Below are 18,337 nucleotides of genomic sequence, written 5' to 3'. Positions count from 1 at the left end.
TCTTTGAGAAAAAAAATTCGAGAACATAATTTGTCAAAATCACATGTACAGGATTTATTAAGGAAATCAGCCAATAACGCTATACCAAATTGAATAGAAAAAATAAATTCTAAACTGATTGAAATTACTGTGAAAATATTTAGCACTGTGTATAGTTTAATAAAACGAAATAGACCCTTAGCTGATATTGAAGGGGCACTAGAATTGCAAACAAAAAATGGTGTTGACATAGGAAATTGTTTATATACACGATATAGTGCTACAAATATTGCGGAGTGTATTGCAAATGAAATTAGAATAAAAATATTTAAAAATGTAGATCAATGAGAATTCTAAAATTTGCATTATAATTGATGAAGTGTCCACAATTTCGAAAAGAAGTACTTTAGTAATCTATTTACAATGTAGTGTACCATCCATCTCCAATCCAGTTATGTTATTTGTTGCATTGAAAGAACTGATATCCACAACTGCAGAAAATATTTTAATGTCACATTGAATCAATTTGGTTTTGATTATGAATATTTACAAGCAAATTTAATAGCTTTTTTTTCTGATGGTGCCAGTACAATGCTAGGGAGGAATCTGGAGTGGCTACCAAATTAATTGAAAAATTTCCAAAAATAATTGTTTGGCATTGTTTAAATCATAGGCTTCAGCTAGCACTTGATGATTCAATTACTGATATAAAACAAACAAATCATTTTAAAATATTTTTAGATAAAATTTATTCAATTTATCACCAATCAAATAAAAATCAAATAGAACTTGCAGCTATAGCAAAAGAACTCGATATAGAGATTATTAAAATTGGGTGAGTTCTCAGGCTGCATGTAGTTTGCGATCTGCTAAAGCAGTATGACAAGCAAATCCCGCAATTGTATCAGCATTTTGCTCAGTCTGCAGTTTATACCAGCATGGCAAAAAGATTAACAAATATAAATTTTTTTAAAGATCTGACTTCAATGATAGATATTCTCGAAGAATTTTCTTTACTTTCAATCAGCCTTCAATCCCGAAAAACAAATTTAACCAAAGCTCAAATGTTAATAAAGCGTACGATACGTGCTTTTGAACTTCTTAAAAACAATCATAGAAAGCATGAGCAACAAATTAATGAGTTAACAGAATCTGACAAATATAAAGATATTCCATTTTATAACGACACAAAAATAATGTCACTTCCCAAAGAAAAATTGCATGACAAAATTATTTATTTTATGAATTTGCGACTTTCATTCAGCGAAGCTAATAAAGATATCTTAGAACTATTCGATTTACTAGATGAATCCACATGGCCTTATGAAAAATTAACTTCACCTTGGATGGAAGGTGAAAGAAAATTATATCAATTAATTGAAGTTTTGAGATATCAAATTAATTATTGTAAGAACTGATTCAGTTCTTACAACAATTAAAACAGCCAGAAAAATAATTAACACTATAGCAGTCAGTAGCACAGAAGCTGAAAGAGGTTTTAGTTTAATGAACGTGATATGTTCAAAATTTAGAAACAGTTTAACGGTTGAACATATTTCTAATTTCATGACGATTAATTTACTGGACAAAGAATTAAAAGAACGGGACGCTACACCTTTCGTAAATTTGTGGATAAATAAAAATCACAGATTGGCCACAGATATGAGAGAATGACAGAAAAAGGAGAAAAATTTCAGTGAAAATCAAATTTCGTTTGGAAATTATAAAAATTTTGGAAAAATATTTTTCAATAAAAATACATATTGAATTATTGTTTGATTTTGTTATTATCACAATTTGTTTCATGAAAGGATTTGAAAACATTCATTATGTATCCTGCCACAGACCGACGCAAAATATTCGTTAATTAAATACCTTTAAATTTTCATTGTAATTTGCTGTCATAGTGTAATTTCTCGTGAATATTGCCCCAGTAACTATGGCTCACAGATAAGTATGTGAAAAAACCTAAAATCATGATGGCAAAATATTCTATGCCGGCTTGTCCCTCTTTCCCCACACTTTTTCCCTGGTCACATCACCCCCGGTTCTATACTTTACGGGGCTCTGTGCAATATAGAATAGCGATGCCCCTCAAAGATAAAAAATAATTAGTTTAGGGCATTTGCTTTGCCAGTGGGGGGGGGGGGGGGCTCTACCTCTGCACAGTTGAGGTAGAGGGGCCCCCACACTGGCAAATGGGTCACATAAAGCAAGCCAGTTGTAAAAAATTTACCAACACACCACTGATTACAACTATTAGCATTTCAATAAAATCTATTCCATGATATAGATGGAGAAACAGATAAAACAAATCCAACTCATGCATTACTAAAAGTCTCAAAATAAATAATTGAATATTAATATGAAAATTTTCAATATGCACACTTCTGAGAAGATCAGGTATAGCATCAGTATAACTGCAAAAAATCAATTTATGGTATTTTTTTACTAAACAATGCAAATATTCTTTCAATTACTTAGCTCACATACACAAGTTCTCCTGGAAATAAACGAAGTACTTCGTCCAAAATAGGTTTAAAGCAAGTCTTTCTTTCTTGCTCACCCTCTTCACTCCATTCTCGTACAATCTGCTTAAAAATGCTTTGCACTTTATCCATGTCTGAAGGTGATGCCTGAATGTGGCCTGATGCCTTCTGTAAGCATAATTTTATTGAATTAGTATAACTGAAAAAAATTTTTAAATGCAAAAAAATATATTGCTATGCTTCTGCATCGGTAAAAAAATGTTTAGAATGATAAATAGAATGAGAAGAACGGAAGCAATGTTTTTCGATGTTGGATTTTTTTTTTTTCAGATTAAGTAGAATCCATCACCTATTAGGTGGTTTTAGGCCTAAATGTTCAATAATATATATGATCGACCCCAAAAAAAAAAATTAATTTTTGAGTTTCGATACAAACAAAATGACTCACTGAACCTCAAAGCTAAATAGTTTCCACAAAAAATGTCCATATTTTAAATATAAATATTTATTTTAAAAAAATAATAATAATAAGTTCACAGCAATAATAAATGTTGTAAAATTCCGGGTACAACAGTTTGGAGTGTGAATTTATTTATCTGGATGAACAAGGTAAGACCATGTGTCACTTGGCATACATCCAACCCTATAACTTGGCACATCATATGCATTCTATCATTTCCAGAGTATGCATCTCTAATGTTGATTTTTTAATCCATATAGCGAAGACCATTCTGATGTGTACACATTATTCTTGATATAAATAAATTAATTGAAAAAAATATATAAATAATAGTAAAAGTCTGCAGGATTCCCTAACTAAACTGAATAACTGCAGTAATAAATTTGGTAAGAAAATTAGCAATAAAAAGACGAAGACCACAAAAACAGGGAGGAACATTGAAAGCATCAACTACATCCTATAGAAGAAGTAAAACATTTCACCTAAATTTAAATACAATTTTTAATGAAGATGGCAGGATAAATACTGAAATAAACAACATAATTAGCAATATAATTATGATAGGAAGCCAACTGGATAAATTTATATGGAATAAGGAAAAAAAAAAAAAAAAGCTACTCCAAAACACAAAACTGTATACAAGACAGCATTCACACTGATTTTAACCTATGGATATGATGGGGGGGGTGGGGGGGTGCTTAAGGTTCAAAGCTGCATAACTGAGAGGAGACCTCCACATAGCCTTTAAAGGAATGCGGAGAACCGACCAGGGCTTCTGACCTAATGTCCAATCCTCACCTTCTCGTGTTGCACCCTGTTGGGTATCTACTTGGATACCGAACGAACGAGGATGGGCTGGCAATTTGGGATTTAGAAGACCAAATTGTATTCTTATTGGCTTAAACCAAAATAAAAAATGATAGTACAACATGACAAAATTTCATGCCAGCTGGGTCGTCGCCCGGTTAAACAAGGCCCCCGTTGTTTTCGCCAGGGAACCAGGGTGAACAGTGAAAAGTCAGCTACTGGAACAAATCTGAAAATACACCCCAACTCAACATCACAAAATTTAAAGATTGGTACTATCAACATAAGAAGCCTGAATGGCAAAGAAATGGAGCTAGCTGAGGAATTAGATAAGTACAAGATTGACATAATAGAGGTGACTGCAACAAAAAAAAAGACAAAAACTGGTGAGATCTTTCTGAGCAATAAATACAAAATGTTATATTCGGGAAATGACCATCAAGGAAAAGAAGAAGTAGCCATAGTATTCATCACAAAATACGAGGCTAATCTTCTTGGATGGCAGTCAGTCTCAAGTAGAGTAATGTGGGCAAATATGAGAATGGGGAACTGGACAATGAGACTTATTTGTGCCTGTGGTTCCACAGAAGGTTCTACTAAGGTACAAGTGGAGGAATTTTTTGATGCTTTAGAAAAAGCAACTGACACAATGAAAAAGGAAAAGTTGGTCCTTGTTGGGGATCTAAATAGCAGAGTAGGAAATGATTGTGAGACATACAAAAATATTTTGGGAAAATTTTGGAGAAAAAAGCAAACTAATAATAATGGCAAATATCAGTTGGATTTCTGTTCAGGACATGGACTGGTTATTACTAACACCATGTTCCAACATAAAAATGTGCACAAATTCACATGGAGAGAAGAGGTTAGGAATAAGAAAAGTCTCATTGATTATATTATTGATAGTGATGTTTCCTCCCTGGTGCAGGACACCAGAGTGTACAGAGGATTTGAAATTGGAAGTGACCATTATTTAGTCTTGAGCAAGATAAAATTGAATTTCATATTCAAAAGAATGACATGTAAGAAAGTTTTAAAGCGAATAAAAGTTGAGCAGCTCTCAGATGTGAACTGTAGACTAAAATACACAAAGATTAAAGAAAAAATGAAAGAATTTGAGAACAGGAATCAAACCTTGGAGATTCAGTGGTAAACTCTGAAGAAAACATTGATCGATTCTGCCAGAGAGGCATGTGGCGAAGTTGTCTGCAAGGATAAAAAAATCAGAACTCCCTGGTGGACACAGGAAGTTAAAGAGGCAGTGAAAGAAAAGAAGAAAGCATATCAAAAGTTCCTGTCAAATAAGCCAGCTTGTGCTCTTAGAGAATATAGAGACAAATGCAAGAATGCTAAACACTGTGTAAAACTAGCTAAACAAAAGTCATGGGAGAACTTTGGCAAGAATATAGAAAATAAATATCAAGAAGGTGGCAAAATATACTGGAGGCTATTCAAGAAGAATAGGAATGGAGGAAAGGGTGCTGTAAAAGGAGTTAGAGATGATAAAGGTGACGTGAAAACTGAAGAAAAAGATATCCTTGAAGTATGGAGTAATTACTTTGAAAAACTGCTAAATGAAACAAGCAGTGATGACAGCACAGTGGTAAAAAACACTCAACAGGCATGCAATCAGGAATACATATCCATACTTGAAGTAGAAAAAGCCATCAAAGGCTTGAAATGTTGAAAGGCAGCAGGAGTAGATGATATTCGACCAGAAATGCTGAAGTATGATGGTATAAGAGTCTTACAGTGGCTGCACTGCATAGTTCAGAAAGCCTGGACAGAGGGGCGAATTCCTGATGATCGGAGCAGATCTCTCATAGTACCCATATATAAAAAGGGAAATAAAACTGAATGTAAGAATTACAGAGGTATTTCCCTACTGAGTGTTCCTGGCAAGATCTATGCAAGTATACTTCAGAAACGGTTGAGAAGAATTGTGGAAGAAAAGTTTGGTGAAGAACAAGCTGGATTCAAGCCAAACAGAGGCTGTCAGGATCAGATTTTCACTTTACGACAAATAGTCGAGAAAGAATGGGAATATAACAAAGATCTATATTTAAGTTTTGTCGATTTGGAAAAGGCATATGATAAGGTGCCAAGAGAGAAGCTATTCAATACGCTGCAGTTATATGGTGTCAATGGGGCATTATATCAAGCAATACTTAGTCTTTATTTGAGTTGTAAGTCAGCATTTAGAATTGAAGGAAGTACAGGAAAATGGTTTAATGTTAAATCTGGTGTGAGACAAGATTGTACATTATCCCCTTTGTTATTCATTATTTATATGCATCACATTATGAAGGAAAGTGGTATTAAACATGATATCAGAATTGGAGATGTTAATGTCAGCTCTTTGCTTTATGCAGATGATGTTATACTTCTAAATAAATCCGCTACAAGTCTGCAAGATTCTCTGACTAAATTGAATAGCTGTTGTAATAGATATGGTATGAAGGTCAGCATTAAAAAGACAAAGACAATGAATATAGACAGAATCATTGAAAATGTCAACTGTGTTGTGAATGGAGAACCTGTGGAACAAGTAAAACATTTCAGCTACTTAGGCACAATTTTTACTGAAGATGGTAAATTAAATATGGAAATAGACAACAGAATCAGCAAAGCTGGTATGGTGGGAAGTCAAATGAATAAATTCATATGGAATAAGAGAGAAATTAGTCGGAACTCTAAGTTAGCTGTATACAAGACAGTGTTCAAACCAGTTTTAACTTATGGATCCGAGAGCTGGCTCAGAAGTAAAACCCCTACTAAAGACTAGAGACCGCAGATATTAGAGTCCTGAGAAAGATTATAGGCATGAACAGATGGCATCAATGGCAATATCATATTAAAAACGAGGATATTAGGAAAGAACTTGACATTGTCAGCATCCAGGAATGCATTAGCAGAGCTAATCTCAGGTAGTATTGTCACTTCAACAGAATGGGCGAGGGAAGATTAGCAAAGCAAGTGTTCTCTGCCAGGTTGGCAAGAAAATGATGCAGAGGAAGACCAAGATATAGGTGGAATGATACAGTACAAAGTGCCTTAGACGATAGAAATATAAGATCCAATAATGTTGGAGTCTTGACAAGTAACAGACTGATTTGGAGGAAATTTGTAGATAGGAAGTTAGTAATGATATAATTTTTTCATGTAGTACTATCATATTCTGTACACCCCTTGTGGGTACATAGAAGGAATTTGATGATGATGATGGATCTGAGAGTTGGATTAGAAATAAAACATTTGATCAAAGACAGGAGATTACAAATATGAGTTCTGAGAAAGTTTAGGGGAATAACAGATGGCTTCAAGTAGAATTATTAAAAATGAGGCCATTAGAAAGGAAATTGACATTATTAGCATTCAAAAGTGTGTGAGCAGAGCTAACCGCAGATGATGCAGTCACTTAACATGTTGACTGTCACTGGCCTAATGTGTAAACTTGTCACTGGTGTCAACAGATTGTTAGTATTTTCTCTTTCAAAATAAAAATATAATTATTATTACTACTACACTCTCCATGGAGTCGGTAGACTCATCATGGAAGGTTCATTCAACCGACATATTTATTGTACTGAATCTTAAAATCCCCAACACTACCCACATAAACAACATATTCCAGTAATGTGTTCCATTCGCTCACAATTCTCCATGTAAAAAAAATCTACTCCTCAAACCTTTTTCACCACATTCTTACATAACTTCCAGGAATGAACTCTGGTTCTTCCCCCCTCACTTTCCACTCTTTTTATAATTCCCTCAGCATTAATCCAATAAAATCCTCTCACTAATTTAAATGCCTCTATCATATCACCTCTTTTTTCTTATATCCACCAAACTCTTCAAGCTACAATCTTCAACCTCTCTGCATAGGCAACTTTCCTGTTCTGATATTGTCTTAGTCACTAGTCTCTGGCCCCTCTCTAATGTTACCATATCACAATGAAATACAGGTTACCAAATCTGAGCACAATATTCCGAGTGTGATCTGACCAGTGTTTTATACACTGGCACAACTACCTCCTTATCTCTACATGTCAATGTACTTCTTATCACAATAGTGATAAGAACCATTGTGATACTTCATTGTTTAAAAACTTCATTTAAAAAAACCTCTAAACTTCATTGTTAAAAAGTTTTCAGAGCTTGTGTAATTATATGACCAGCTGAAAGTTTCTAGTCTCATATGTGTTAGGGAGTAGTGCCAGCTCAGAAGCAAGCGATGTCAATGTTGCACTAACATCTCTGCACAGCTACCATATTCAGTTACCAATTTACCACTAATCACAAAATATTCTTAATATTCTCTCCTCAAAAACATGCAAGACTGCACACTATATAGTCTCTACCCATCAAGTCAACCCCATGTTCCCATGTTGTGGCCTATTTCCATAAGAGACTCTTGGTGTTTGCAGGGAGTATTCCCACTGCCAAAGGAGAGCTTTCCAGTAGGAGGAAATGCCAACTAGCCATTAGGTGGTAAATGACTTTGCCCTTCTTATTGAGGGCCTGAAGTGACAAATGCTATGTTTGGCCTCAACATCAGTTCTGGCCACCCCCCCCCCTCTTCTCCATGCAGTGGGTAATACTCTTCAAAGGCATGACTAACATATTTAGAGGCCCAAGACCCTCTTCCATTTCAAGAGTACAGCAGTTAAAACAGATGGCCACCAAATACAGGTGGCCATCTGTGCTATACAGGCATAATCAGTCAGTAACGAGTCAGGAGGATTCCCAATCAACTGGTATAATCCCACTGTCACATACTCTGCCAGGTTGTGCCTGGTGAGGGAGTGCGAGTAGTGGTATGAGGAGGCACTAATGAGACCACAGAATGGCAGGGAGACTGTTCTATGCTTGTTCTATGCTATATAGGTATCATGTTCACGAATCTATCTCCCCCACCACTACACTCTATCTTTTCATCTAATAATAAAAACCAAAAACGAAAAAACAGAGAAACAAGGATGGTAACACTGCAAACATAATAAATCTCCCACAACAACAAGTTTATTCAAACAATTCAAATCAAACAATATTCCAAACTTACCATGATCCCTACCAAAAAATATCATTTCCACATCCGCTTCACAAACATCCATGGCATAAATTCCAACATGAACGATATTCAACACCACTTACAGACATCCAAACCAGACCACCTTTTCTTAACAGAAACCCAAATTACAACTACATCAACCATAGTTCAATGCCCAAATTATACTCTTCATGATTTATTTGAATCGTGAAGAGTTCCACATGCTTGTGTACATTCTAACACTGCCTGCCATAGAATGCAAATTCAGAATCCCCTGCTTTTGACCTTCTCTGGCTGAAGATTTCCTTGTCCCACTTAGTAGCATTCATCTACTGCATTTACTGGTCTCCAAACTCTGAAAACCACAAAAACATCTTCACAAAACTCAACCATCTACAATCCAGCTACCCAAACAGCAAATTCATTGTCCTAGGTGACCTGAATCTCCACAAATTCAACTGGCTCCCCTCCTCCAACACTACAAATCAAGCCAGACATGATGCTAAGTTTTTGCTATAAGCAACAACCTAACACAAATTGTGCAACCACTTACCTGAATTCCAGATAATCCCCCCCCCACCATCTCAATAACTTTGATCAAATAATCTCTCCTCTCGGCAACTCAGACCACTATCTAGTACAAGTTTCCAAAAAGTTTTCACTTTTTTTTCACTGCAGCTATAATGAATTGACATGAATTCTATATAGGTTGCTGAAAAAAAAATTGACTTATGTTAACTGGCTGTTGTTTTTAGTGTGATATTGTTGCTCCTTGCTTCTGATAAGCTAGATGCTCTCTTACCTCCACATGTCTAGAAACTCTGAACCATTAATATAAACATGCAAGTTTTGAAATCATGGTAATACAACTTTGGTATTGCAATTTTAAAAATCTGTAAAAAAATATTTAGTTCGATTTTGCAAGAGTTATTACTCCATACATCAATCTTACCATTCTCCCCATCTGAACTAACTGCAATGACAATGAATTATCATGTACTGCAATACTAATCAGTATGAAAAATCTGATCTGAGATAACTTGTTGGCATTATAATGTAGATGGCCAAGTTATCCCTCAGTTGGTAGCCAATGTGTGTTAATCAGAATGGGAGAGGAAAGGTTAGAAAAACTTGTTTTTTTTTTTTTTTGTTTTGTTTTGTCAGGTTGTGGGAAAAAAAATCAAGAGGAGGGCCAAGATCTAGGTGAATAACTGATACAGTACAAAGTGACTTAGAAAACCAAAGTATAAGATATGACAGTACTAAAGTCCTGACAGATAACAGATTAATTTGGAGGAAAATTGTAATAGAAAGTTAATAATGATGTAAACTTTTCATGTAGTACTATCATAATATCTATGAGATACATCCCATGACGTTATGCAAAAATGTCAAGTCAAGACCAGAAAGGTGGCCAGGAAATTGCTCCTTTTTTTTTTTTACTCGACCACTTATTTGGAAAATAGACACTGTTCAGTTGTCCTTTATTTATATTTCTTAATGCTTCCAGTTTCTTTCAAGTGATTTTACCACAGCTTAACAGATTTATGATCAAGAGAATAAACTTGATAAGTTAGCAAATTCTCACTGTATACAAATCACTGACAAATTTGGCATAGCATAATGCACAGTGGACTTCTTTTTTTTTGTTTGTTAAATCACTACCATCTTGACACCAAATGACTAAAATAGGACAGATGTACATATACACAAATGCTTTGAGTTGAGTAGATGAACCTCAAATAAATATCAAGAATTTAGTTTGTAAAATATTTGATGTTAAAATAATATATTGACTGCATGGATATTTTTGAATATTTTTAAGTGGTAGATGATTTTCAACATCAGCAAGATGACTCCTCTCATTATTGGAATACTAAAGTAGCTTCACTCATTACTCTTTATATTCAGTTCTGACAGAATTAATGATAAATGACAAAGCAAGTGCTTATAATGACCAGCATGCTCCAACAGCCATGATAAGTAAGGTTAAAATTGAATACAATCAATAAGATAAGGTACACAATTATCACTTTATCTTTAGAAAGCACTCTGGAAGACTGTGAAGTAATTCTTCGGTTATTTCATTTATTTCATTTATCGGTTACTGTGTCACTAATTGTGACACAGTAACCGATAAATGTTCAGTGGACATTAGTAATTGGTTTATTTTATTTTATACCTATTGGAACATGCAGAATTTGAATCATTAACACATAAATAAAAACTTGGGAAGTTAAGTCTAAATTTACTTTTAGGAGCTTCTAACTAAAAGTGATTTTTTTGTTGTTGTTGTTGATCTCAATTAAACACAATACAAGTGAGTCTCCATGTTTGCAAGGGTTATTTGTCAACACTTCCCATGAAAATTCATATTCTCATCCAAATAGCCAGATGTTTTCTATGTATGCCTAAACACTTACAATTAACAGAAAAATGTTTAAATCTGTTTAAAAGATTTTAATTTTGTTGAATAATGAGTAAAATTTTAGATCCATTTTTGAAAATACTTTATCAAAATTTTATTACACAGTTAAGAACAAGACATGCACTAGGATATTCACCTCAGTAGCAGGAGTCTCAGAGGCTGGAGAAGATGCAGGGTTGGCTGATGTCAAGAGTTCTGGTTCGGCCTTCTGTTCAATGGTATTAGTGTGCTGAGGCATCCTTCTTCCAGAATAATGCCATATTATCAGCATTGAAAACCAATTTGGGTTTATATTCCTTCTCCTGGATGAACTTCTTGAGTTGTGCAGAGTAAGCCTTGGCAGCATTGTGATCAGCTGAAGCAGACTTATCTGTAATCTTTACATTACAGAGTGAATAATGCCCTTTGAATTTGTGGAACCAGGCTTTGCAGGCAATTAAAGCAGTTTCCATGGTTCTGCTGGTACAAGGGGTTTTCTGTTTGAATCTGTGTAAAGAATGACTGCCTTAACAGAAATCATACAAATGCAAACAGGCAAGTTTTTCTTAAGCTGATCTTCGATCGAGAATGTACCGTTCATTTAGAACAGTACATTTCCCATTTCAACATCACTTAATCACATACTTAGTTGCATAACTAGCAATAAGAATTTCACCAGTTTGCATTGCCTCTCTGATCTCAGTTTTGTGTTTCCTTATGTATGTACCATGTGGTACTTCCGTTGATACCAAACATGCACCCTACAGCAGAGCATGTGAACCCTTCTCAACATCTATATAGGATCTGCACTTTCTTGGTCCTTTTAGGCTTTTAAATCACTTAATTTAGAATTCATTGGTATTTGTAAAAATAGTCATAATTTACAATTATGAATCTTTTTACAATTGTTTCTCTATGCTAGTATTTTATTAGTTTTGGTTTTGTAACCACATATAATCAGCACTTCTGATGTGCCTGATAATTGATATATAAGTTAAAATGAATTGTAAAGTATTTCAGATGAATTGTACTTACTAGATATTATAGTTGTAATAATTTAAATGTAATCATAGTTCATAATTGTTAAGTGTACTGTGATATTTGTCATTCCTCATAAAAAACATTCTCTTTTCGCGAACGGCGACATGTCAGCCATTACTGCCTCAGTATTTGCCCGACTTTTAGATGAAGTGTGCAAGCTTGCCATGAAGATTAATGGGTGATTGACAGCTAACAGAGAGTGTCCGGCACCTGGGTAATAAACAAAACAAGAAGAGAGAAAATTGAAGTTTGAGAATGCAGCCCAGAGAATTTTGTTTTAGGAAGTTTTTAAAAAAATGTGACAGTCTGAATATATTAACAGAAAATTCCAAAAAGGAATCATAGCAAGGTGAATCCTTTAACTAGAAGAGTTGAGACTGTCAACAAGTGAATAGTAAATAAAAGGAAATATTAAGTAGACATTTTATTTCAATTTTCAAAGAAATGCAAAATGGAAAATTTCATCTTCTGTCTCAAGGAGCCAGTGATATTAATTATTTGACAGGAACAAGTGATGTGATCAGAGGAATCTGAAACTATAAAGTGGCTTTAATGAAAAGTTCTACTTTGATATGGTGTTTATAAAGTAGTAAAAGAAACTGTTTTTCTCTGGTAAAGTAGTGATTTGTGTTTCTTATAATAAAACTGCCTGAGGTAAGAATATTTAAACTCTAGTGAAACAGTGAGGATGAATGGAAAAATATATGCTAAATAAGCAAACAGTCCTGTGGAAGTTAAGAAGTTTTTAGATTTTGAGAATGGCCTGATATAGAATTGACTCTGAACATTTATTTGTAGGAAATTGTGTAAATACAAAATGTTCATTCTGGTTGGTTGATTAAGTACATGTGAAGCAAACCATTAATAGAATGAGTCAGAGAGAGAAAATTTATTCTATAAAGATAAAGGAGATCTAGTTTTTTTTTTAGAAGGCCTTGAATCCAGATAGTTTTTATAGTTCTTAAATTAATTTTATTTAGATGTATATAGTTTTAATTAGTTTCATTAAATATATATTTTTTTTTTATTTGTTTTGAGTCAATCATTTTTGGACTCTAAAAATTTATAAAGTGAAAAATCATTGCACCAATTGGATTGAACTCATGTATATTTACTTAACGCTCAGTAATAAAACTTTCCATTACAGAGATATAACATAAATGTGCAGCTGAAATGATTTATGACAATGACGTCTTGTTCAAACTCATTACTTTTTGGTCCTTTCAGGCTTTTGTCCTTTATTCTAGATGCTTCGTTTAGAACTCATTGTTATTCACATACACTCAGTAATATTTTAAACACAAGTAGCTTAACATCACTGCGAGACTGAAGAGATGCAATTTTACAACTGACAATGTGAAAACGCAAATACAGATCCATGAATACAGAGACCCAACTGCATAATGATTCCCAAAACAACGTTAGTATTGTATAATGTATCATAAAATTGAATATAATGCAACTATTATTATGCATGTATACATTCGATTGATTCCATGATATGTACTGCTGATGTACTGCTAATTGCTTGAATGTGTGATATGTCTATCACACATTCAAGCAAATTTTTTTGTATGATATGTATATTCATACAAAAAAAATTACAGAAATTAATTTCTTGCTTTCTAATTGCATTTTTTACTAATTCTGCATGTTAGATAAAATCTTATAGAAGTTCTGGGTGTATACACTTTGACAGAAGCTGCTAAAAGTAAATTATACCAAAATATAATCTAAACATGTTTTGATCATTTTCATAGTTGCTGCAGCATTACTAGAAAACCATATTAACTGAGGAAACACACTAACAGTTTACCTGCTTATTAAAAGAGATGACCTGCGAATGCTTCTGCCTGGTATTTCCACTAGGGCCTGGCTCCCACTGAAGAGACCTCAATAAAGGTCGAAACTAGTCTGGGTAGTGGCCCTTCCCTTAATGCATAACATTAGACATATCCGCAAGGAGATGTGTTTTGCATTATAGGAGATACTGAGATAGGAGTGTTGGTAGCTTTCTCCACCTTTGCAACGAGTTGCCCTGGTGTGGTATCACCTTACCCTAGTCCTGAAGATACTTCAGGTGCAAACTTTGTTTGCTCACACTTGGATAAAGGATTAAACTAATTTTATTATACTCTAACCAAGTGAAAAATAAACTTTCAACAACCTTCTCTAAATCCAGAGTAATTTATTAAAAAAGGGTGGCACACCATTTGGCAACTCCTATAGGTAGAGATGACCTGCGAATGCTTCTGCCTGGTATTTCCACTAGGGCCTGGCTCCCACTGAAGAGACCTCAATAAAGGTCAAAACTAGTGGGTAGTGGCCCTTCCCTTAATGCATAACATTAGACATATCCGCAAGGAGATGTGTTTTGCATTATAGGAGATACTGAGATAGGAGTGTTGGTAGCTTTCTCCACCTTTGCAACGAGTTGCCCTGGTGTGGTATCACCTTACCCTAGTCCTGAAGATACTTCAGGTGCAAACTTTGTTTGCTCACACTTGGATAAAGGATTAAACTAATTTTATTATTACCTGCTTATTACTCATGGTCACATAGCAGTGACAGTAGTATTTCCTTCCTGTCTAAAAAACTGATAAGTACATTAATATATAAGTAGCTAACATATCTGCTTCAACACTGGCACTTATGCAGGATGAAAATTAGTGATAGCATTAACAAGAGCTTATAAACTGACCAGTCCAGGATTGAACATATGACTATGATATATTAGGTAATAGTGGTACTCAACCCAGACTGATATCCGAGTGAAATACAGCAGATCCCACTCTTGCAACCTAATCTAAATGGTTCCAGGAAAGCTATCATTAAGCAAACTGTCAAAAATCAAACCCTAATATAAATATAATAACTGTAAAATATATTGTAGTTTATATTCAAACTAAATAGTTTTACAGTTTGAATTATAAAATATCACCAAATAGCCACTAAACTAAAATATAGGGCTTAAATAATGAAATTATAAAGAAACACATTTATTTAATTATACAAACTTATAAATGTTAAAAATGTCACAGGATTTATAGTTTTAGAGTTTCTTAAAATAAAGATAAAAGGACAGTTTATTCTAAACTCAATAAATTTGCTTATAGCATGACAACACAGTATTGACAGCAACTAAGATCTTTTCAAAATCTGGATCTTCACTTTCTAAATTTCTTAAACGGAAGTCAATGTTTTTTCAATCTCTAAGTCTCCAAGCTCTAATGTAAAGTTATGAGTATGACTTGGTTCTTCACACTGTGTTTTGTATTCTCAAATTCATTTTTTCTCTTTCTGAAAGTTTATAAAGACCTAAGTATAAATTATTTAAGCCAAACTGATAATAAATGAAGAGCAAGGTAAATTACAACCATCTGATACAGCTGAAGGCTGCTGTCTAATTCTCCTCTGCACCTGTGAAATGATATGTTATGTTACTCCCACCCACAAAAAAAGATTATTTGCAAATCTATAATACATTCTGTAACATAAGTGAGCTAAGGTATTCTTTCTTGTTTTATCAATGTTATATATTATTTTTGTATTTTTTAATTTATTTTTTACATAGTCTGAAAACCCAGCTCTAAAGACCAAACACAAAACTTTTTCCAGTGACTTCATGCCTCCAATAACTGAGGCAGTGGTCCCAATGATGGGCAATGAAATTCATCTCCCAACTAAGATTTGCAGACAACTCGTAGCAACTTTTTTTTTAACATCAGTATCTATACAATATTTTGGGACCTAAAATCTAGTTATTACTGCTAAAAAATAAACCACACTAATTCAGTTATTACAAATCATTCATACCAGTTAAAAGTTTTATTCTCAGTCAGTTGGCAACCTAGCATAAAGGGATACACATCCCAATCGGCTCTTTTTGTTACACATCCTAATCAGCTCTTTTCTGTCAAAGGGGTTGAGTTCAATGCTTTATTGAATATGACGTGGCCTAAGATTGTTGGAATTAGTGAAACCTGGCTATCAGAATCAGATATGGTAACTGGGATGGAGTGTAATGGGTATACTATTTTTAGGAATGACAGAAGAGATGGGAGAAGTACTACTAATGATATCAGACAACTTAATTCTAGTTAGGGCAGAAATGCAAAAAAAAAAATGATGATTATGGGACATAATCTCAAAACTCACTGCTATATGGGACATTGTAACAATGTCCCATATAGCAGTGAGTTTTGAGGTTATTTGGTATGAAGTGGAGGTTAACAAAATGATATATACATATATGGTGGGGTGTTGCTACAGACCTGGAGGCTCAGTTGCAGGGGACAAAGAAATGCATTGCCAATTTAGCCTTATGGGTACAATGAGTGATTGTTATGAGTGACTTTAATTTTTCAAATATTGATTGGGTAGAAGAGAAATCTCCTCATAAGAATGAAGAGGAATTTATTGAATTGTTGCAAGACAACTTTCTCGAACAGCATGTGAAAGATGGAACGTGAGGTCAAAGTGTTGCATTTGTTCATAGTGTCAGAAGGGGTCTCCGTTAAGAATATGGTTATTTTACCACCAGTTGGTGACAGTGATCATGCTGAGCTTTCTTGGGAAGTATTTAAATGTATTGATGTTCCCATTAGAACAAGTTACATGCTGAACTACAAAGCAGAAAATTATGATCAACTTAGGAAAATACTACCTTTGATCCCGCAGTATCAGTTATCAGATTCCGGTTAACAAAAGAAAGAGGGGCAATATGATAGAGGTCTATAAACTTTTGAATTCATGTTATAGGATATCTGATGAAATTTTTCATTATATGGAAGGTGAGGAGAGAACATTGCGGGGGGGGGGGGGCATCCATGGAAGTTAAGTTTGTTAATAGTCATTAAAGGGGTAAGAGCTAGGATTTTTTTTCTCTCACAGAGTAATGAGTAGAATGGTTTGCCTTTAAGTATAATGGGTGCATCTAATGTGAATGAATTTAAAGGAAGGTATGATAGCTGGTTTGGGTGATTTATAGCCACCCTCGATGAGTCTTCACTCCCTGGAAAGTCTAAAATATAATAATAATAATGATTCTGCAATTCATCAGTTGTAAATTTGGGAGATTGTCAAGTGGCAGATAATAAAACAAGGGTTTACTGATTGGTGGGTCAACACAATATTTTTCAAGCCCTGCTAACTTCACTCCTACCTTATTTATCTGCCTGACTTTTGGTATACAGTTGTACACTGCCTAATTATGTGTTTTAACAGAGTCCGATACTTGAATGATCTCTTTTATTAGCAGCTTATAATCCAAGGACACTGATGTAAGCTAACTATGGTGTCTTCATATTTGGCATGTTACAATTCCAGACATATCCCTTCTTGACTAACAGCTTTTCCTGTTTAGCCATTTCCAAGTTAGTACCTCATAACTATCTGCTCAGTGGCAGTATTGATATCTCATTCAGAGTTATATCTTCTAAAGACATAAGCAAATTCAACCAAAATTTCACGTTGCTTCCATCATCCATCCTTTATTTCAGACACTTCAATTCACTTTTTTTTTTTTTTACATTTGCCATCTCCTTTTTCCAGTGTGTATTTCCATAATTAAATACTCCATTATGATCATTTTTAATTGCACAACTAATTTGTTTAAAATTTTCATGATCATCATGCGCTTCAGGCCAATAACATCATTCTCCTGTTAGATATTACATTCTTTTCATCTCAATCCTCCCACCAAACAACTTCAAAGTCATCATATATAAAGAAATCTTTCATCGCCATCCTAAATGAATACAATTCTCTTCAATTATTTACAGTAATCACTCTCCTCTTTTGTCCTTCTTATCATATCAGAAGAACTTAAAACCCTCTATTTCCATATCTATTTTGATCAGTTTTTCTGCCTTGGAAGTCTCCTGATGCATTATTAACAGGAAACTTCCACTATCAAAAGTCGATAAAGGACAGACTGCAGAACCACTTTACTGCTTCAAATTGCATGCTGACTCCATTGTTAATTATGATGAGCTGATTCTTTCAACAGAAGAATCAGCCATGTTATTTTATATGTATTATAGCAGCATGATTTGAAGAAAATGATGTGGAAAAACTTAAATAGCCTACACAGAGTCCTGATT

The 18,337-nt window shown here is 34.2% G+C and overlaps 1 protein-coding gene across 1 annotated transcript in view; it reads right to left on the bottom strand.

Annotated features, from left to right (window-relative positions):
- Nucleotides 1–18,337, bottom strand: part of LOC150101166 (protein-L-histidine N-pros-methyltransferase CARNMT1) — a 153,822-nt gene that overhangs the window by 87,421 nt on the left and 48,064 nt on the right. The window contains exon 3 of the mRNA XM_090402181.1: nt 2,473–2,636. Within this exon, the coding sequence (XP_090258307.1) occupies nt 2,473–2,636 (164 nt within the window). The remainder of the gene's footprint in view (nt 1–2,472; nt 2,637–18,337) is intronic.

Source organism: Typopeltis vanoorti, chromosome 12 (assembly GCF_054136105.1).
Source record: "Typopeltis vanoorti isolate ZY-2024b chromosome 12, IOZ_Tvanoo_1.0, whole genome shotgun sequence".
In the NCBI taxonomy this organism is placed as follows: domain Eukaryota; kingdom Metazoa; phylum Arthropoda; class Arachnida; order Uropygi; family Thelyphonidae; genus Typopeltis; species Typopeltis vanoorti.
Note: the sequence above shows the minus strand (reverse complement) of the source record. Positions and strands in the feature narration are given on the sequence as shown.